Consider the following 22,008-nt stretch of genomic DNA (forward strand, 5'->3'; position numbering starts at 1 on the left):
CTGTCCTGCTACAGTGACCTCAGGGATGGATATTTATGCAGCTGGATTTTCAGATGGTGTAGTTGAGCAGCAATCCTGATTTCAGCTTAAGCAGCAGCACTATAACTTGTGTGGCAGATGTTGGACTCCATTTTACAGCAACAGGAATTACAGTATGGCTACATGGTAGGAATCAAAGTTTATCCCAGTAACAATCTGCTCAGAGCTGAAGGAAAGTCTGAGCAGGCAGGGTGCCACACACAGTGCCCCAACAGTGCCCAAGATGAACACAGACCCTCTGAGCCAGGATTGGGTAAAAAAAGCTGAAAAGGATACTCACGTGGCATAATGCCCTGATCTGCCAGCTGTTCACGAGTCCTTCTCTGCTGAAGCCGTAGCTGTAAAACTGTGAGAAAAAGAATGTCAGGAAGAGATGCAGGCTTGATTTGAGGCACTAACATATCTATCAGCGATGGCATACTGAGGACTCTTTGTGGCACTGAGATCTGCTACAGATCTGTGGTGCTACTGGACCAGCCTTGGTGCAGCAGATTACTTCAAGCCAAGGAGGACTGCTAGGGGAAGCTGGGTAGTCTGCACCAACCCAGACCTCACTCTTGCATGCAGACAAGCAGGGCAGGGCTGGTTCTTGTGCAGATGGCACACTAGCGATGGGAACAGACTCTGATCCTTGCCTGGTGCCTATAATAGCTTTCTTAGGTGAATGTGGGTTCAGCTCAAAAGTTTACTCAGTCTGTGTGCGGGCAGAGGGTACTGACTTGGAAAGGAAGCTGGATTTGCACTTCTGTTGCTGTCTCTCCTGCAATTGGATATTGCCAGCCCAGGCAATACAGGGCTCAACTCTCCTCAAGGATGCACAGTTTTAGAAGAAAAGACAATGGTCACAAGTTGCAGTAGAAGAAATTCTGATTGGATGTAAGGAAAAAAAAATCACCATGAGAGTGGTGAAATCACCATGTTCTCCTAGAACAGGAGCCTGGAGAGGTTGAGGGATATCCATCCATGAGCTGATCTAGCTTTGAAGCTGGCCTTGCTTTGAATGGGAGGTTGGAGTAGAGACTCCTGTAGGCCCCTTCTGACCTAAATTTGTACACAGTTCTGTACTTGGGTGTGAGTACATGTGACTATGTGCATGGGCTTCAAAGTAGAAGGCACATGAGCTAAGAGCAGAAAGGATGAAGCTGAAAATAAAGCAAAAACCATCTGCCACTGATACTGCACTAAAGCTACCACCCATAGGGCTCTCATGTGACCCTATAAGCCAACATGAGATTATGGCTTCTGAAAGGTTTTTAAGCCTGTAGAGACTGCATATTTTTGAGCAGTAGGAGAAACCACTTCTCCATGGCTTATGGACAGCTAAAGTTTGATGACTGCCCTTTTGCTGAGCCCTTGCTCAGCTTTTATTCAAGTGCGTGTGCCATTCCACTGGCTCTACTACACTAAGGCCAATGCTTGTACCCTTCTCTTGAGGGATAGAGCACTGTGGGATGCTGTGTGGAGGAACCCAGAGGAGGATGAAGAAGTTCTGAAAGCCTAAGGCAATTTTTTAATACCTCTGAAAGTGACAGGTCTGTGACATTACCTTGCTGAGTGCATTCATCCACCTGCATCAGCACTGTGGGGTACATAGAGCTTTCCAGCTCCCTCACCCTCCCAAGGACATGGAAATGAAGACACTTCCAGTGCAGCAAGGCTCTGCTTTGGGAGAAAATATGCTTACTATATTGAAGACATATAGATAATATGGTAAGGAGAGATTGGCGTCACCCCTTTGTGAACCAACTGCTCCAAGGACCTAGCAATCTTCAGGATATCTTCCTTTTGGAAAGTTTGGAGAACAAACCATTGATCAGAGTTACTAAATAGCTTAGTGGCATAGCCTCAGCCACAGAGCCTCTATCAGGCAACCAACAAAGAAGGAACTCACTTAAGTGCCTCTCATTCTCTACAGCACTGAAAGACAGCCCATTGTAAGCTGCAGCTTGCCTTGTGCAATGATACAGCCTGGGACTGCAAAAGCTAGATCTTTGCAGCACTCTGATAACATTGGCTGCACTTTGAGGTAGTAGAATATTCTGCATATTCTACACCTTTGCTTTACATACTCATCTTCTCCTTTTGTATGTGTGTATGTCAGTCCTTTCTTCCACAAGGTAAAACATAAAACTCACTTTCTTATTTTCCCACTTGAAACTCAATAGATCTTGCAACAGAGGCACATATCTTTCAGTGGTCATACTATAACTGCACACACCTCTCCTTCCTACTAGCACAGCCCTGGAGAGAGACTCCAGCTGCTTTGAGTGAGCTGGCATTGTGTGCAGAAGACAATGAAGGGCAGCTCTTTTGTTCTCACGAGTAATTTACTGAACTCTGCCAGCAGCTACCAGGTTTCACATGCAAAGCAAATATTTAGTGAAAGCCTCACAGGGGACAATGATCTCCTGCCAAATTCTAGCCCATCTTAGCACACCAAAGAAAGAAGATTCTGGCTGCAAGGGAAAATGCAGCCTTTAGTACCTGGTGAATTCTGCAAGCATGCTCTTCCCCAGCTATGCCAAAGCAAAGCTCATGGCTAGAAATCCTTAGCAAACCTTGCCTCTGGGGAAGTCTGTACTCTTTTGTTGTCCAGTGGCACCTCCCCTAGTCAGTGCTGCTTCTGCTTGCATACACAGATTTAGACTCCTGTGCTGTAGGTATCTACATCAGACCCAGTTATCTGCACCCTTTTCTTCCCCTATTAGGGGACCTCAAATCCAAATTAGAAAATCTATGCTTTAGCAATGCCCAGTTTTCCTCCTCGACTACAGAAGGAGTTTAAAGAAACCAGTTCATTTTAAATATCTTATGCAGAATGAGGTAGACTCCAGGTTCTCTGTGTAGGTTCTTCTCAGTCATCAGTCACAGCATCTGAAGAACCATATATGGCTTTGCACTTCCTCTGAGGAGGAGATTCATCTTTGACAGGTGGGCAAAAGGAACTGGAGATTCTCCAAGAATGCAAGAAACCATGTAGCTCGCCCAGAAGTGGTATCAGCTCTCCTAGGTCCTGGTCCAGTGTCCCAGGTGTTATGGCATCTGCTACAAACTGAGGCAGTTTGCACACAACGTGCCATCATCAAACAAGAGACAGAGGTGGCAAAGACTTATAGGATTACATAGAACACCATGCAAAGGACCCAGCAATCTATCCTATTAGCTGTAAAATATCCCAGGTTAGGATGTTACATCACTTCCCTTCACAGCTCTTAGGCCTACCAAATTCTTTGTGTCATTGCACTCTCAGACTTCTGTATAGCCAGGCCAAGTGCTCTACCACATCCATGTGAGCAAATGGGATGCTAGTAATCAAACACAATCAAATCCCACTTCCTCTGCTCCTTGATGCTTCTCCTGCCTATTTCACAGCCCTTCCTGGTAGACAAGTCATTATTTACCAGTCTCAGGCTGCAGCCAGCTATCAGGTAGGCCCATTTAGTGGAAAAGAAGATGTTATCAATTCCCTTGAAGCACTACTTGGAATGATACAGAATACCAGTGTGGTGGCTCTAAGATTCAGCTACTGGTTTGATGTGAAGAGTGATGAAAACATGTAGATTCCACTGCCAGAGCTCTCTACCTGCCTAGAGCCAGGAGCAGCACTCATGAACCGAGATTTCCCAGCTTCTACTACTTTCTAGCAAACTGTGCACGATCCAGAGGAGCCTCTCCTCTTGCAGCTGGCCCATGCTTCATCTCCTGTGCTAAGCACTGCTGATAAATCCATCATAGAAGGGGCCTCTTCCAAATTTTGTTCAATGATAATTTTATGTGGTGAGAAAATGTTTCCAATTTGTTTTTATGCTAATAGACATTAAGCTTGTGACTTAGCAGTGACACAATCTTTTTGCAGGTAAGGGCCAAGCCCTTCTATGGCTGAGGGGCTATAGCCTAACTGCTCTGTCCAGGCCATGCAGCTTCCCCAGACATGTCATTTATCTTTGGCAGTGCTGAGCTTATAAATTTCCTGTCCCATTCTGAAGCCACAAGAGATTTTGCCAGAGCAAGAAAAAAAAGTCCATCTAGCCTTGTCTGTTCAGGGCAACCTGATGGAAAATGCACAGGCACACACAGATGCTGGTCATTTTCAGCAGTGACCTAAACTTGATGGGAGCAGTGATTTCAGTCATTGATCATTCAGCCAGATCTGCACCAAATCATCCAGCAGAATATGCCCCGCAATTCCCAAATATCAGCTCTATGAACTCCCAAATCCTGTTGTAAACTATCTGAAGAAGCATAGCCATGGACAGTGTCAGAGAAGCTAACAACAGTGATCATCCCTGCAGGAAGTAAAGTAATCACTACTGTCAGCAGCCTTCAAGCCAGTTCTGTAGCTCACAGCTTGGCAGACACCAGTCAAAGGTTACATCTTTCCCTCACAACCAGCAATCCTTAAAAACAGAGCTGGAAGAGCCCCTGGTACTATATAAACAACTACTATTTAGCTGCTTTGTGAAGAGGGCTTGAAATCTGTTGAAGCTATGTCTGACCCCAGCTGCATTCCTGTCCTCTCTCCCATGCTACATGTCTGGAGGCCTGAGCTCTGAATGCTGTCTGTGACTCACTTCGAGGATGCTGTTAGCCTCACATAAAGGATTTTTTTTTTCATGGCTATTCATAATTTTCCAGAGAAGTCCTTTACTAAAACTTCAGAGAAACATTTATATTACAAAGAGTGATGATGGAGTGCTGGTGAGGTGAGACAGTCTTGGTCCCACGGCCCAGAGTGTCCCTGCTACTGTCCATACCAGCTTGACTGGCCAGAATCACAGAATGGTTGAGGTTGGAAGGGACCTCAGGAGATCATCTAGTCCAAACCCTCTGCCAGAAACACCCCAACTCAAGGGAGCAGTCATGCAAATGGATCACCCTTTGGTACAGAGTTGTGCTGGCTCTGTTGCCCACACCTGAGGGTCAGCCATACTCTCAAAGACTCTACTCAAATCTCTCCTCCCCATGAGAAATCACTTCCTAGATGATGTAAGGCATTTCAGAGTTGTTCAAATTGACTCAGTTTATGATCTTTTTCTATTAGAGGTATCCCTGTCTTCTGTGCTAGCCTCAAACCTCATTTAGTGACACAGCTTCTGGAAACAAAGTCTGCAGAAGGATTGTCTGCTATACAGAGAAGTCCTCTTGTCTTCAGTCATAGCTGGCTTTGGTGGTCTATGCTCTCAACACTGCTCATGACTCGCAGTCATGAGTCATCCTTCTCCCTATGATTTGTCCTCAGAGTAGTAGGAAACTGAAAGGACAACTTGGGCCTTGCCAAGCTTTTTGATGTACTAGAAAAGACGTGTTCAAGTTATCTCCCTACCCTAGGAGCAGAGAGACCCATTATAAGGAGAAGTAAGTGCTTTTAGGATGTGTTCATCTGGCCCATTTTAGATGTTTGTTTTACAGGGAGATGAATTGTGCCCACAGCTCACTCAGAGGTGGGCACTTTGAGTCCTACGCTCAGCAGCCGGTCAAGACTGGGAACGTTATAGCCTACATCAGAGCATCTCCCATGCTGGGACATCATCAAAGCACTCTCTGCTCTCATAGCATCCTCCTCTCCTTTGGGAACTGGCTTTAACAACACAGGAGATGGCACAGCAATGGCATGCATTGCCCAGAGAGGTGGGGGAAGTGTGATTCTCACTGGTATCAGGACTCCGGCAGACAAAGCCCAGCTGACCTATCTAGTGTTGGCAAACGTCCTTTTCCAAGTAGACTGGATCAGAGACCTCCAGAAGTCCCTTCCCACCAACACTTCTGTAACAACCAAATCATGTTCCTTGGAAACTGTGAGGCCATGCCAGGTTTCCTCAGCACTCGATTTAGCCTCACAAATAGGAGGAGCTGTCTAAGTAGAGCAGCAGGTCCACTGTTTCTTCTTGACTTCTTTCCCAGCCTCAGTCCCTACCTTTCACAGACTCTTCCTTACCTACTAGAGGAGAATGGAACCCACTAAGTCAGAGCCTCCACTGTTTCAGCCTTGCCCAGCTCCCTTATGTAATTCCTGATGCGAATTTCAGTAAATAATGGTTTCCTTACTTTCTGGGCTGTACCAGCATCTTTGCTCTTGTTTGGAATTCCGTGCACAACCAAAGCAATAGCTATGCACTCCTCTTTCTTTGTCTGAAATAAGTCACTGCTGCTACCAGAAGTTTCAGTCAGGCACTTGCCTGCTGTTTGCTGCCTCTTTGTATTGCTCCCAGCCTCAGCGCAGTGCTCCTGGGATAAGCAGGGAAGGGACTAACAGAAGCATCAGGTTATGCTAGTTTGACCCAACTCTGTGACCATGATATGAATCAGTGGTTTGACCAACAACTGAAAATCAAATGCTTGATACTGCAAATAAAATAAGCAGCATCAAGTGACAGTCCCTTCTGCCTACCATCCCAAGAGTTCATTCCTGCCCCTCAGTGGCTCCAGGGCTGGAGTATTAAGAGCATAAGTGCAACTAAATAGTGAACAGGATGGAAATTGCTCTGCAAGTTCAGCAGAATCCCTAGGCTGGGGAGATGGCAGCAAGTTGGGAATGGGGTGATGGGGAGGAGGGACTCCTGTTTTTGGCACATGGATCAGCTTTGTTGCATGTCAAACAACAGCTGAGCAAACATGAAATACATATTTGTCTTTTGTCACAGGGTATTTCAGAGTAATGGGGTGACTCGTCCCTATTTGAACACTGTCTGGCAGAAAATAGCCCTGTTTTGAATACAGACCCCCTTGAAAGACAGCAGTGCCACCTGCTTGAGGCACCTCTTTACAGATGGTGTCTCAGGCTTTCTTGGGTGGGCATGCCAGTAGGAGAGAAGTTGTCCAGGACAGGATGCACTTGAGACCCCTTGGCTGCCCCAAGGTCCAGGAAAAGCAGGAGCAGGGCTGACTCAGCAGCAGGGTGCAGGAATGTTGTTTGTGGCCTTCTCAGGCCTTTCTCACAGCTGCATCAGGAGCAGGACTTTCAAATGGACAGGGTAGCTCTGATTAGGCAGTGCTCCCTCCTGGCCAAGCAACAGGCTGGCATCAAGCTCCCTGATATGTGGACTCAGATAAACGTGGTTACAGGGACACCTGAGCTAGGTAACTGGCTGGCCAGTCTCTTGGGTGACACAACCATCAACGTAAAGTGTGAGTTCAGCTAAGCAGCTTGGAGCATGATTTTCTGGGTCATGCTCTGCCCTGATCTCCTCCACAGCTACAGGCCCATATGCTCTGCCACTAGCCAGCTGTCACTGAGTGATTTTTCTATAGCATCACATCTCCAGGTCCAAACAGATCATCCTCTGACACATCGCCTCCATGGGACCCACACAAGTGCTGTGGAGCAGCAGCCATGCAGCCTGGACAGTCATAGAAAGCTGCAGTCAGTCCTCTCCTGGCAACGTGCTGCCATAGAGTATTGGCTGAACCACACCAATTTTACCTCTACATGTGATGCTCAGCACTTCGAGGGAAGAAGTGTTTTACCTTCTCCCAAACAGATGCGCTATGACTTTGTGTGCTACTCAAGAGGCCAAACAGCTCTGAAAAATTCATCCAGACTAGTGAGAGTGAGGTCTCTAAACCCATATCTGGGCCTACAGGCCTCTTGGAAGATTCATAGGACCACACTGGCTGGCAAGGAGCCCAGACCACTGAATGAGGTACACAGATCTCCTCTGAAGAGCAACCAGCTGGTGAAATCCCTCTGAAGGCTCTGTTTGTCTTAACCTGCAACCCAAAGTCTTCATATTCCTGAGTATATGCTGTTACCAACCTTCTTTAGAGCAATCCTTTCAGCACTGGACTGTGAGCAGGCCAAACATCCTTTTCCTTATGCACAGTGAGATTTCACTCTGCTATAATGCTTACTCACTAACAGAGAAACACGTCTGTCAACTAAAATACCTAGGTTTAAGATGCTGGAAAAATAAAGCCAAACACAATCTGATGTCCATCAAGTCAGTGTTTTGAAAAAAAACTTCATGAAAATGAGGAAACAATGTCATCAATTAAGCACAGATGATGGCTGGAAATTCACACATTGATTGCAAACTGTATGAATTCATGATCTGAAAGGGAAAAAATGCACACACATTTTCTTTAGACACTAGGAAAAGGAAAAAAAGGTTCCAGCAATATGCCTGAATGTGTGATCTAACACTTCACCAGGACCTGCTCTCTTCGGCTTTTAATGACTTGCTGACTTTGGTCCAAATCACTCTCTCCTTCAAGGGTGGCACCTTTCCACCACAGGCAGACAGGATAAAGTTATCTACCAACTCAGCCAACTTCATTCAAGCCCTACATACAGGCTTGAATCTTTTCCTCAATAGAGTCAGACAAATCTCTGCAAGTTCACATGCATGTGTCCACCATTAGGCCTGGGTATTACCCCTTGCCAAACCATTCAGAGCCATACTTAGAGTGTTAAATTTTCACTTCTCACTTCTGAGCCATCACTGATGCAGTATGTATGTAGGTCTTGTAAACTCTCTGTATTGTCTGGGCAGAGAAGATCAGAGGTAAGGTTAAGTCTACATTTGCCAGCTTTGTTTCCTCTGTCTGAAGACAACACTTCTCTGCTGCTTGAGCGCAATTGGTTTGTATTCAAAGCAGGAGATCACTTCGCATAAATAATCATCTCTGGGAAGAGTTAGATATGTTTCAGGAACTGCCTTTAGGTGTCCTATTTGATTTAGTGCAATCCCATTGATAGTTGGAGCACATGCGATAGCATGGCAGGCTTGAAGAATCATCATTTCTGCAAAAATTTGTCAAGATGACCTCATATCAGTATATTTATCTTTGGTAAAATAGACAAAATAAACACATACACAAATCCTTGAGGAAAGGGAGGGAAAACCTGAAGGCCTGCAAAATGTTGGTACTGATCTAACTCCTCTGGAGTTGCTTCTAGTGCCCTGCATTGGGGTGACTGCTGTCTCTACACTGTGCAGCTATGCTGAGTCCTTCACTGCAGGAAGAGTGCCACTTTCTAGTGCCACTAGAAAGAGAAGAGCAGGAGAAAATACCATGGGATTCAAGGAAGGATTATTGGGCATTGTGTGAAAAAGTCACTAACTCCACTAGATCAGCCTAACCTGTGCAAACTCTTTCTTTCTTTTGCTACTGATGCTACTAGATGGAAGCAAGGGACTAGAAAGCTGACCTTTTCTCTAGGGTCCTCTAGAAGAGACACTTAAATGCCACCAGCTTCTAATTGTTACCTTCTTGCTATACTTTCTGGCTGTTGTGTGCCACAAAGGCTAAAGGGGTTCTGGGATTGAGAAACCTCAAATATGTAATACATTTCTAGCATCCATTAACACTTGAATAGCAATTTCTGCTGCTAAGGATACGCAGACCATGGAGAAGCAGCAAAAGTTGAGTTAGTAAGATCTGCCTCAGCCCTTAGTAACATTGACCTGGAATCCTTCAAAAAGGATTCAAACTTGCCATAAGACACAGAGTACAGCTAATCCTTCTCGAACCTGAGGGAGTGATCAAAGTCTCACACCTGCCTGCGCAGGATCATTTCCAAAGCAACAGCACATCCTGAAGCACAGTTCTCCAGGATTTTGCATTTGCATGATCCCTGCTGGTTTGTCCTTTGCATGCTCTGTGCAAACTGCACAATGCTCTGTGTAAACTGCTTTCAGTAGTGTGTTAGTATTTGAGCAATGCAGGAAGAGTGAGAGATGCAGGGCAAGGGTTCTGAGAGCCATTTATCGCTCTGCCAAGTGAACGGAGGAGGACAGTAAATCAGAGCACTGCACTTCCTGCAATCAGTACTGAGGCTTTACAGCTACTGAGGTCTGCATGTGTAGAAGGGAAAGCAGAGGAGTATCTGTCCCCTAGAGACCTTTCATATAAAAGAGATTTGATCACTTCAGTCATTTATACTAGCTTATCTTCTTTATTCTCCATGTTACTAAAATCCAGAACAAACTGAAGGCAGCACCATTTATTTGTGTGCTGTTTTCCTCCTCTGCCTCATAGACTGAGATGACCAGGATTGTGCATTACCTGCAGTGGTAGAAGTCATGGGTAGAGCAAGGCACAGCTATTCATTTGGAATTTTGGCAGGCCTGACTCAAACATAATAAATAGAGAAATCTTGTCAGATGGGAATCCTGTCTTTCACCAGCCAATAGCGAAGGATTGCAGCTGTGGGAATAAGTCATGAACCAAAGAATGCCCCACAAATTAACTGCCCTAGAATGCTGAAAGGCACAAGAATTTATGGATGAAAAGACCCACAAAGTTTACTTTTTGTGAAGAATCATTTGAAAAACATGTTTAGAGATCCCACTGTTGGTTCCATAATAAAGCCAGCTTACAAATAAACCAGAAATGAGTCTTAAAAACAATACTGGTTCATTTGAAAAAAATGCAGGGACATATAACACAGCCCATCCTCCTCTCTTCAGAAAGGTGGCAGTGTTGCTTTGTAGTTGCTGAAGGAATTGTTACAGACTGAGATTTTCTTCAAATGAATAGCAATGTACAATAATATACCAACAAAATCTAAGGAATGACTTAATCTAATGAAATGTAAGATCAGGGCGATATGGAAACCACACCAAAGCCCTGGGCCCAAGTTTTGTATAATTCAGCCAGACTAGGACCACTCGTGTTTGCACACACACTCTTGGGCTTTCAACCAACTGCCAACTTTGTATTTGCTGAGAAAACAAAGTTTAAGTTGACCACCCAGCTATCTAAGAGATCCTGATAACACCACTCATGTCTACCATCAGTATCGTAAATCTCTAATCTCATTATCTGCAATGCACAAGGAGGCAGAAACACACACAGAGTGGGTGACATGCCAGAATGGGTGCGTGTTCCAACGTGACTACTCTGTCAGGTTTTACAGCGTCCTATATGACACATGCAGCTGGTTTGTCTGAACATCCGGACAGATAATATTCACAGGGAGAACTTCACCTCTGGGAAGGTCAGCAAAATCTCCTCAAGAACATTTTTTGTCATTATTGTTAATATTACAGAATTTTGCATTCATTAAAAGAATTACAAGTAAAAATACCCACTCACAATAACAGCATACTTACTATAAATATAGCCTGTGAATAAAGGCATGAATATCCAGCAGAGGCTCTGATTTAGAAGTGACCGTTCCATAGTTCACCTTCACTCACCTTCACTCACGCTGAATGTCCTCTGAGAAGCCCCTTACCGGTGCTTCCCCTTAACTTACGAGACTGAGACATGTTTTACTTGCAAACCCTCCGAGACTGGCAATCAATTGTGTGGCTCTGGTTTTATTTCTCTGATGATGTCACTTTAAATACTTTTCATGTTCCATTTGTTATTTTTACTTCTAAAAATGACGCATTTCTTCAAATTCATTTTTCTCCAATTAGTCACAACTTAATGGAACAAAGTCAGCTGCCTGTATGTCAGAGTGAATGTCAGGCCCGTCTTCATTGCGATTATCTCAGATAGACCCAAAAGAGCACCTGGAATATATGGATGGAATTAGGTATGTTGTTTTTCAAAGATGCCCTTTTGGATTCTTGCCCAAATCCTTTATAATAGGGCCAGGGCAAGAGACCTAGGAATTGCAGTTTTACCAGAATAAACCACAGATATAAACTGAAGACAATGAAAAATCAGAAAAAAAGCAACAGAGAGGAAGGAAGATTCATTTCTTCGCTCATAGAATAGCCTCTATAAGACCAAAACTGTGACAGCTCTACGACCCCCTGAATATTTTACTTGCATGCTGCTTCCAAACATTTAATGCAAAACAGTCTATGGCTAAGGCTTGCCGGAGAGAGAAGTTTTAAGAAAAGTCTCGAGGTTTCCCCTACCTGATCTGAACTTGCTCCGAATCAGCAAGGAATGCTCAGACCCCAGGAGTGTCATGGTGACTCAGGGACCAGTTCCAGATGCCCCTCACTTAAACCATTAACTTCCTCCAAAGAGAAAAGCTGACCACGGCTAGTGCTCAGGATTCATCCAACTCTGTGGGAGTCTCTGGGTGCTTTTACAGCTGGCTGGCAAAAAGCAGCAAGTGGCTTTGAAAGATTTGGTCCCATCCAGCACTGACCCTCCACAGAAACCAACTGCTCCCCCTGTGCTGTGTTGAACTAATTAACTTTTAGCTAACAGGAGCCTCCTCCCGCGCGGAGTTTACTATCAGCAGCTGGGTGTCCTGGCTGATGTCATAGTCTAGCAGGGAGCAGCAACTATCGGAAAGGGTCTTAGCAAAGACAGAAGTTTGATATCTGATACTAATTACTACCGACCCAGTACACAGCCAATCAGGGCGCTCCCCGTCTCTGCCGACTTTTGGAGCCGCTTGGAAATATCAACAGAGCAAGAGTTTAACTCTTTGCAGTGTGGTACAAGGCAGGCCCCTGGGACTTCCAGTCATACGCTGCATGACACAGCTCCCAAGACAAAGTTGTTAGTGCAGTTTTAGAGACTCTACACCCCTAAGCCAAAGGAAGGGCTGTAATAAGGGCTTGTGTCTCAGGCTAGGTGGCAGTTGGACATAAGTCCTTCCACATGAGTGGTATAATGTATGCCTTTTACTTCAAGGAGTCAGAGGACTCAGCTACTTGGCAAACAGAGATGTGACTCCAGCCCCTGTGCCCCTAATCTGGCTTGTTTGGGTGCTGAGAGCACAGAGCAGGCTGCAGCTTGGGCTGCACAAATCCTCTGGGGATCCTACCTCTGTGCTAGAAAGCACAGATGCTACAAAGTGAGTAGAGGGGTGCTCACATGTTTCAGCTGCACCTTCCTCCAGTGTAGGCATATTCAAAGCTCCCATGCATGGTGCACACCTTTATCAACATATGGTTGCATCCATATGATTATCCTCTTGAGATGCTCACAGGGTGTGTGACATGGGTAGGACATGCCTGGAGCTCATGTGCCTAGACAGTGCACTTTGGGCAGCTCACCTTCCCTCACTAGTCCTAAGGCATCTCCACTAGGCATATGAGTTCCAGGCTTGAGGTAAGATTCTTGGAGGAGGTATGCCAAGGACAAGGTGAGGTATGCAGAACAGGCCTAGTTCCTGCTGCAAGACAGCTGGCAAGGCAGGCCTTTTCCATCACTTCCACAATGGACACTGTCTCTGCTGAGGTTCAGGCTCAGAAGAAGACCTGTCAAAAGACCCCACACCACAGATTCAGACAGTGCAGGAGCAAGCTGAGGCCATAAGTCCCTTGAATATCGCAGTCTTTCTCTTTCATGGAGCGGCATTGCCCTCCTAATTTATAAATGAAGACAAAAGACCTTTGTTTTCTAACACAGATTGGTAGAATGATTAATGGGTGAAATGGATACAAGCTGTGATCTTCTAATTTTTCAGAGCAGTCAGAAGGTGCCTATAAAGCAGTGGATAAAACAGATGGTCCTGCCCATGAGTGTGGTGAAAACTCAGAATTGTTCCAAGGCAGGAAGCAAAGTATTGCAATGAATCAAAATCAGGAATACACAAGAAAAAGGATTAGAAGCAACTGGGTAATGATCAACAGGGAAGAGGGACAAATACTATATTTATTAATGTTTTTGATGGGGCAGGGACTATAAAACATGCAACTAACAAAGTAAACAGGTTAGTCAAATCCCAGAAGGATCAAGAAATTTTGATATGACCTGGCCCAGCTGGGGACGATGGTCAAACAATGGCAGATGGAATCCATTTGATGTGGAGAAATTCCTTGCATTCCTATCAGAATAGAGTATGAATCCTCCAAACTCCTCAAGTGCAGACTGAGAGAGTCATGCAAAAATCACAGGTTCTTTTGAAGCACAAGCTACTGGAGTTTGAGTCACTGTGAATGTGTACAGTGGCCAAGTACTTTAAGATGGTATGTGTACTTCAAAATAAAACTTTCTACTTACAGTGTAGAGATTGGTCACACAAGTTAATGCAGACTGTGGCATGACCACAGTCCGATCAAGTAGGCACATCTCACTGGTTGTTTGCTAGGGGTATGTGCAGTAGCTCACCAACCTGGCCCGGTGTCTATTTTAATGGGATTTCCCCTTGCCCTGTGCTAGAGAAGCCCTCTGGCTAGTGGGGTCCACAAGGACACACTGGGAGGGCCTTGCTGAGCTCAGCAGAGGAAGGCGGATGAATTCATAGCACCGTGCTGTTCTCTGAATTTAGATTTCTTTCCCAAACATGAATTGTTTCCAAACATTTGAACATTCACTCAGATGCTTTTATTTCTCTCCTCTCTTTTCTCAGGATATATTTTGTCAACTTGTAGACCATTTTTGAGCAATACCTGAGAAGGGGAAGCATTAAAGCAGCATATGTGAAGTTGTACTGGTCATGTACCCAGGTGCGTTGCCAAGGTGAGCATGATACAGAGAACTCTGATTGTGCAGCTTATAAGAATGTCAACAGGGCCTAATGGGTAGAAAAAAAGCCTCAAGAGAACAGGAGATCTACTTTTTAGATTACTGCAAAAAGATCACTTTTCCATCAGCGAAAGACTTGATGGCCTTCAAGAAAATTGAGTTCTTCCTCAATTGTCTTATTTGTAAAATGTACCGCTAGTCTTCCTCAGAGTGTGTTGAGATATCTGAAGAAAAGCTGTGAAGGTTTGGAAGGTGTAGTTCTGTTGCAGCAACTGACATGACCAGGGAAGCGATTGCTGAGGGCACCTTGGAAAGGTGTCAACCACCCAGCTCTGAGGAGGCCCATCAAAGCTGTTATTCTTATTGAAGTCAGAAAATGATCTGAACATCCAATGTAGGGACTCTGTTGAATGACATCAAAAATGCAAGCAAAAAGAGTAGGAAGGGTGAAATGTCTACCACAGCGCTTGAACTGGTGCATACTGTTTCATCTAAAAATTACACCTTCTGTTTAAACTAGAAGAAGCTTCTTAGGTGAGGAGTGAGGAGAAAGTCTGTGTCAGTACAAAGAGCATCTCTGGTTGACCTTATTTGTCTGGCACTTCTCTCCCTACAGCTGCCCTTCCATCTGGTTTTGGAACTGCCACTATGCAAGCTTTGAGATAAACTCCTGTGTTCTTCTGAGAAGGCCATAAATACTGCATTGACCATTTTGGCAGTGACCAGACATGGAACTGACAGTTCTGTAGTCTGCAGTGACTCCAGTCTCTTTTTCCTATGTGGTAGTTGCTATTGCAAGGTCCATCACTGTGAAGATGTATACAGAGTGGTCAGTTCCTCTCCTGCTGTGTGCATTGTTTGCATTTACTGTTGTTGAGTCTCATCTGATGTTTCATCCTACAGGCATTCTACATGGTGAAAGCCTTCTGTAACTCTTTGCAGGCAATTTTTCTTCTGACTACCCATGTCATTTTGAATCATCTGCCCTTTTCCATGATGTTTCTGCTGACTAGCCCCCTTCCAGCACATGGTACATTGGCACTCCACTATCTCATTCAAGTATGAAAAATGTCCATTTACTCTCATCTTCTGACAAGCCATAATCCCTGAAAGGCCTTTCTCTTTCCCACATATAAGCTTGGAGCCAGAGATCTCTGGTGAGAGATCTTCGTATGCTCCACTAGACACTCAGCTTAGATATCTACAGCCAGCTGCCACCTACCCACCTGACATCATCTCAGAGTACTAACTAAAACCCAGTGTGCTGTTTACTACTTAGTTCAATGGGGAGATGTGTCCCTGACAGAGTTAGGTGATAAAGAAAGCCAGCTAACCAGAGTGCCTGAACCTCTGGACAGGGGAAACCTCTCATACCACCTTGTGAGCATTGTACATACACTATGTCCACAAGAAGACCTCAGTGGGAAAAATGCCACAGGTCTAGCCTGCGACTTGCTAACTGCTGCTTCTCCTGGAATGGGCAGGTGTGAAGAAAGGATCAAGAATGCAGTAGCTCAGGGAGGCTGTGTTATGCTTTGACTCCAGCCTTTGGAGATGGTGAAGATTCAAAGTCCCAAAGTTGATTCCAGGACCTGCTCTTATAAATCTTTTCTCTCATCTCCAAAACTGAACAGCTACAAACTACCTTGTGAAACCATCTGACAAAAGCTGAGAGTTCAAAACAGGTGAAAGACTTTCCTCTCCTCTCCACTCCACTCCACTCCATTCCACTCCACTCCACGCAGCTGCTAAGAGAAAAGAACTCCACAGATGACTTGACTACTGAATTCACAGTCTGGAGTTGGTGTTCCCCAGTATTGATGAGTCAGCCCTTTCTATGTGTACTCTTGATGTCCTCAGGAAACAGAGGTATGTGGTCCCCAGTAAACCTCAGACTGGAGAGGGGAGGACAGACACTGAGATTGGACCATAGATACTGCCTGGAGGCTATCTGCCTTAGATAGTGCAGAAATAGTAAAACCCTCCGCAAGGTCTTCATGCACTTCCAGCATATGCACTGCCCAGGCTCCTGGTGCTTATTGGACATATCTGTCACCAGGACCTGTGCTGCATCACAGAGCACTATTCTGCTCTGATAAGGGTAGGCTTCACCATTAGTTAGCCATCTTTCTGTGGAAGGCAAAACAGGCATTTCAGTACCAAACACTGAGAGACTAGCACTGCTTCCCATTCTCCTGTTTCCAGTACTGCTGTAGGCATCTCTTCTGTAAATGGGGGTCTTGCTGTCTTCAGTAAGTGGAAGGGGTGAGCCTTAAATACCAAAATAAATTAGTCATGGTAGGGAATTCCTTTGAACTAAGAAGTCACACCCCAGAGCCATAAGGATATCAGTTCTGTGTTACTCACCAGATACTAGGAAATGGTCCCTTCTAATCTTCCAGCACTCTCTATTGTTTATAGTACTGATTTATTTTAAAGGAGATTGTTTGTTTCTATGTAGATTTGCATCTATGGGAAAAAGACCCAAATGAGCTGATGTTTTTGTGAGATTCCTCTGGGGACTTGGAGGGGTCAGTGTGTGTCATAGCATCTGTGCCACAAAAGGTCCATCTCCAGCAGGTTTCAGGGCTATGGAGGCACAGCCTTAGGGAAGGATGTCTCCCAGACTGCAGTCTAGTCTTCACTGCCAGGTGAGAGCCCGAGGTCAGTCTCATTCCATCTCAGCCTTGTTCTAGGGATTCATTATGCCTGGCCCATTGCTCTGGTATTTGCTTTTCTCCTTGCATAGGATAGCAATCTCTGCATGATAGAAGATACGTCATTTTACCTGTGTACTGCCAGCTAATCCAATAATGTTGACACCAGCACAGAGTATTATTGTTGGTCTTGTCAGTAGCAAAACTTCGGATTCAGGAAAACCAAATAGTTGCAAGTCTTACATTTGGATATAATGTCAAGTAAAAGTTCTTGCAGTCACCTCCCTGAACCACTACAACTGTTCAAGCAAACAGTCTTTCTCCAAAGCTGGTCCACTGAGCAGCATGTTGGTTATGTCCACTTAGTTCATCCTCTCCTGAGAGAATGAGCCCAGTTTGCCTTGGGCTTCTTCTCCCTAATGCCTGGCAATTTCATTTAGTGAAGAGACCCTCTGTGATAGCTTTGTTTCTTGAATCTTCACAGCATACTCTGGGTAGACAAATCTGAAGGGATGAAGTCATGACCCTGACTATCCCCATGTGTCAGCTAGCGATAATTTGCTGCATGCTTGTTTAGCTGTGCTGGCAAAGGCCCCATGAGAGGATACAGCTGTACTGGCACAGAGTTTTGTGCTAGATGTCCCCAAGCTGGTATAGCAGTGTTTTCTGCAGGAGAAGGAAGGTTGGAGAGTGATTTTCCCCTATAAATACATTGCTTAGGAAGAGTGAATTCTTCCATTCATAACCAATATAGCGATGCTGATAAAACTAAGGGCAGGGCAGGCATTTTAGGGAAACCTGTAGCCAACGCTCACAGAAACCTGAGGTCCAGGAGAGGATGGGATTGGAACATCCTTTGAAAATATCAGCCACATAGATGTCATCACATTGACAGACAGTGGAAGAAGCAAGCAACTTATCTTTCCCTGAGGAAGACATTTCCATGGGCCAGACAAACTGCCTGTTAATGGTCCCAGTGATGGAGACATTGCTCACTGCAGTCATCAGAAGTTGAGTGAGATATGAATTGCCTGCTCTGAGACTGTCCCAGCAGTGCTCTTGGTAATGATCTCCAGGAATCTGCAAAGAAATTAGCTTCTCTTTTCATGCCTGAGACTCAGTCTGAGGGCAAATTACACAAAAAAGGAGTCCTCCGGGGCTCATATGCCAAATGTTCAGCATGTTCCTCTCCATGCCCTTGGACAGTCAGAGATTTTCTGAACTGAGTCCAGAAAAGCAGCAATGTCTGTAACTGTGAAATGGAGGTGGTCTCTAGGGAATAATTCAGAATGATTCTAGCCAACTGCTTAGCCCAGAGCATGGTATTTCTGGGTAGGGGAGCTGTGGGCATGGATGGTCCAGCAGAACTCAGTCTTACTTTCTGATTGCTTGGGGTCTGGTAAGGACCATGAGAGTAGCATTTGCCTGTCTTGAATTTGCCATTGCCTGCCAGAAATTTTAGCTAGTCTGTCACTACCCTCTCTACTCTTAGAGCTTGAGGGTAGGAATTTATGGTGGAAATGTCATAAGCTCTTCCTCGTTCTGACATCAGACAGGCCTTGCTTGAATTTGAGCTGTGAACTATTTATCATAATACTGCAAGCATCCAAGGAAGGTCCCTTAATTTATGGAGGTCCACAAGATGTTATGCAATTGACAACAGTAATGCAAAATACTTCTGCACTTTACTAAAGCTACTATTAAGCTGCCTGATGTTTTCATCATAATATTTACTTCTTTGTAAATATGTTAAATTCTCCAATCCTGATTCAAAACAAGGAGATCAGAGAATGAAAATAAGAAGATGACAAAACTGTACAAAGATTATGTAAAATGTTTTCTACTAGCATAAATATTTGATTGTAAAACTCTGCCTGTTGTGTTTACTGAGCAGAGATGCACAATGACTGCAGAGTAGCAGTGGCCTGTCGCTGTGGTGGAGACATGCCCAGCATCCCTGCTCAGACCCTACCCATGCATCTCTGAGCTGTTGGGAGAAGGCAGACATGTTGACAGTCTTCCTGTTGTCTCTCTCTCACGCTATTTTAGCTCCAGATAGCTAAAAGATAGAGCCCCTGTGAGCTGACATGGGGGCTCACTCATCACAAGATGGTCCATAGGGCAGCAGTTGCTGCAGCCAATCCATCATCTCCACAAGTACAAAGACTGGGGTCGATTAATGGGGACAAATAAAGAGTTAAAGGTCCAAAGTCTCAACCTGGTTTGAACCTGCAGAGGTAAACAGGAGGAGTGAAGCTTGCTGATGGAGACTCTGGCTTGAGCACAGCTCTCAGGTAAAACAAGCTGTGCTAGCAGGAGTTCAAGGCACTCAGGAAGCCTCCTCTGTCCATGCAGAGCAGAGGGAAGGGCTAGACATGGCCTTTGTTTTCCCTAGGAAAAAGTGGTCCAATCTGTGGGATGGAAGAAGTCAAGAGCTGTCTCCTGACTCATGAGCGTGAGCATGTACAGTACATAAAGGGCCTGTCAGCTACCCCTTGACAGGAGGGCAAGCACAGCAGCACTGTATTGTGACAACACTGTACTGGTGGCCATAGCCACTTCCCTGACATAGACCCTACCACAGGTCTCCAGGTGTCTCTGTGGCAGTGTCCAGACATGGAGGGGAGCAGAACTAGGTTCAAGTTGTCTTGCTTCCTTGTGGATGTAACTGAAGGAGGTTGCATGCTAAGCAGGAATGTGTACGTCTATGTCTCACAGCCCCGGCTGGCAAATTTACATTTTAACCCACTGGAGATGACATTTTGGGGATGATTTCCTAATGGCTGCTGGGCAAAAATTGTTGAGTCCAGAGATTTGGTCTCTTTAGGATGACATTTCTAGGAGCAGCCACAGCTGCTCTGGATATCTTGAGCCACAAGCAGGGCACTAGCAGGCATTGAGCTCCCTTCACAGTGGTGCCAGGGATAGGCCTTGAATGCTCTGTTCCCTGAAAAGCAGGTACTCTATCACTTCATCCTGTGTGTGACTGGTGCATATAGTCTGCACTATGCCCCCAGCTGCCTGTGTCTTTCCTCCTCATTTGGTCCACAACCCGTCTCCCTTAAGCTGACAGAGGAGCCAGTCACACACGTCACTCCAAGCAGCAGCCAAAGTGGTCCTCCATATCCTCTAGACCTTGTAGTTGGATGTACTCTACTTGTAGTCTAGGCTGTGGGATGACTTTGTGTTCCTGAAGGGAAACACACACAATGAAGAAGGCAGGAGAGCTGGCTGGAGACCAGATAGACTCTGCTGCATGCAACAAGGGCTCAGATCTCCTGCTTTGCAGTGTCAATCAACCATATATCCCCCTCCAAGCAAACCTTGTTCTATCCTGACTTGGACAGCACATGACACATCAGTATCAAATGCTCAGGAGCCATTGTCTCAGTTGACTGGTCTTTTACAAGCAGCCACAGGACCAATTTTTAGAGCAGTAAGTAGTAAGTGAGCCTCCAGCCTGAGATGGCACATGCTTTGTGGTACTGACAGGCTTTTGGCTGCCTGCTGGATGATCAACACGAGCAGAAAATGCTTTTTCTGCCTTTTTTTGTGCCTGACCTGGCTAGTCCAAGCCCTGATAGCTTGGTGGCCAGGTAGAAATGGGTCTATACTGTGTGAGGGAGCTAAGCAATGACATTGTCAGCATCAGCCCTTGTGTTCCCAAGATTACACATGACATTTCTTTACCTAGCACCATCATCACCAGTAACTTGCTCCTGATGTTGCTGTCTCTGGGGTTAGGTATCATATCTCTTTGCTGAGCTATGTCCCTCCCTCATCCTCTACTCTGATTATTTACAGAGGGAAGCCCAGCAGTACACAGGTGTCTGTGAGGGGCTGTGCAAACCCCATTAGACCACAGGAGTGACTCTGTAGGACAGACAGAACAGAAACCATTTGACTAATAGACCAAAGGAGGATGTTTCTGAGTGGTGCCATGTGTACTAGGAAGATGTGGAGGCTCTGATACTTGCCCAAATGCAGCTCCAGTGCACTGGCTGACATAGTGACCTGGCTTCTGTTCCTTCTGCAGTGGGACTTTGGGCAAGTCACGTCTCCTTTCAGTTCTCTTATCTCTAAATAGGAGATAATGAAGCCTTCATAAAGCTCTTAGAAATCTCCCACAAAGCAGGGCTAGATAAGGGCTGTATTGTTTTAAGTCCTGCTTCAGCTCCAAAGCCTGAGGTTTCACTGCAAAGCAGCTTATCCAGTCCTACCTCTGCTCAGATGAGGAAGGAGAGTGGAAATGAATTGAATGTTTCCATCCATATCCCATCCTCCTGCCCAGTGAACTATCCTGTCCCAGCCACTTGTTTTGTGGTTCAGCCCTAAATAGGGAATGTGATTTTGGGAAGGAGGCATGTGACAAGCGCTAGTAAGTGATATGAAGTGAAGCTGAGCCTGGGTTAGTGGCAAGCAGAGCTAAAGCCCCAGATATACATTGGATCGGTTGGGAGCATTATGTATTTCTGGAATGCCTTCTGGTCTTTATTAAAATGAAACCACAGTCAGCCCAAGAGAGCTCATCGCCCAGGCACAGGGCCAAGTATAAGTTACTTCTACAAATATTTATTTAACCATATCAATGACAAACTCTTTTGTATAAATGTTTTTATTTAATCATAATTTACCAATTATTTTAAATCAATTGTTTGCCTGGTTTCTAAACACTAATCAAGAGGCTTGCATTAGCATTACTCAGGCGGATTAGATGCATTATATCACTGAAGACTATGCCATTGCTTGCCTGCTTTGGCCACAGAAAAGGGTGCAGATGGGGCCCAAATTTCACCCAAATTGTCAGATCCCTGGAGGACCATGACTGTAGCATTGCCAGTTGTCCCCTTCTAGGTGATCTCTGGGCTCACAGAAATTCCTTAGACACAAGGACAGACTCTGATCCCACATGAGCCTCTTAGGAAATGCCTTTTCCTAGCCCTGATTATTCCCTGGATCTCCTTAGACCAACAGCTCTTGTTTT

At 45.2% G+C, this 22,008-nt stretch overlaps 1 protein-coding gene across 11 annotated transcripts in view; it reads right to left on the reverse strand.

The window, feature by feature from the left end:
• MYOCD (myocardin) overlaps positions 1-22,008 on the reverse strand; it is a 272,623-nt gene that overhangs the window by 28,992 nt on the left and 221,623 nt on the right. For 6 of the 11 annotated variants that reach the window (XM_062591806.1, XM_062591803.1, XM_062591802.1 and 3 more), the window contains one exon: positions 320-385. In XM_062591806.1, coding sequence (XP_062447790.1) covers positions 320-385 — 66 coding nt within the window. Of the gene's footprint in view, positions 1-319; positions 386-11,093; positions 11,502-11,855; positions 12,233-22,008 lie in introns of those variants that run through there. The other 5 variants (XM_062591807.1, XM_062591810.1, XM_062591808.1 and 2 more) reach the window with 3 other exon arrangements.

Source organism: Rhea pennata, chromosome 19 (assembly GCF_028389875.1).
Source record: "Rhea pennata isolate bPtePen1 chromosome 19, bPtePen1.pri, whole genome shotgun sequence".
In the NCBI taxonomy this organism is placed as follows: Eukaryota; Metazoa; Chordata; class Aves; order Rheiformes; family Rheidae; genus Rhea; species Rhea pennata.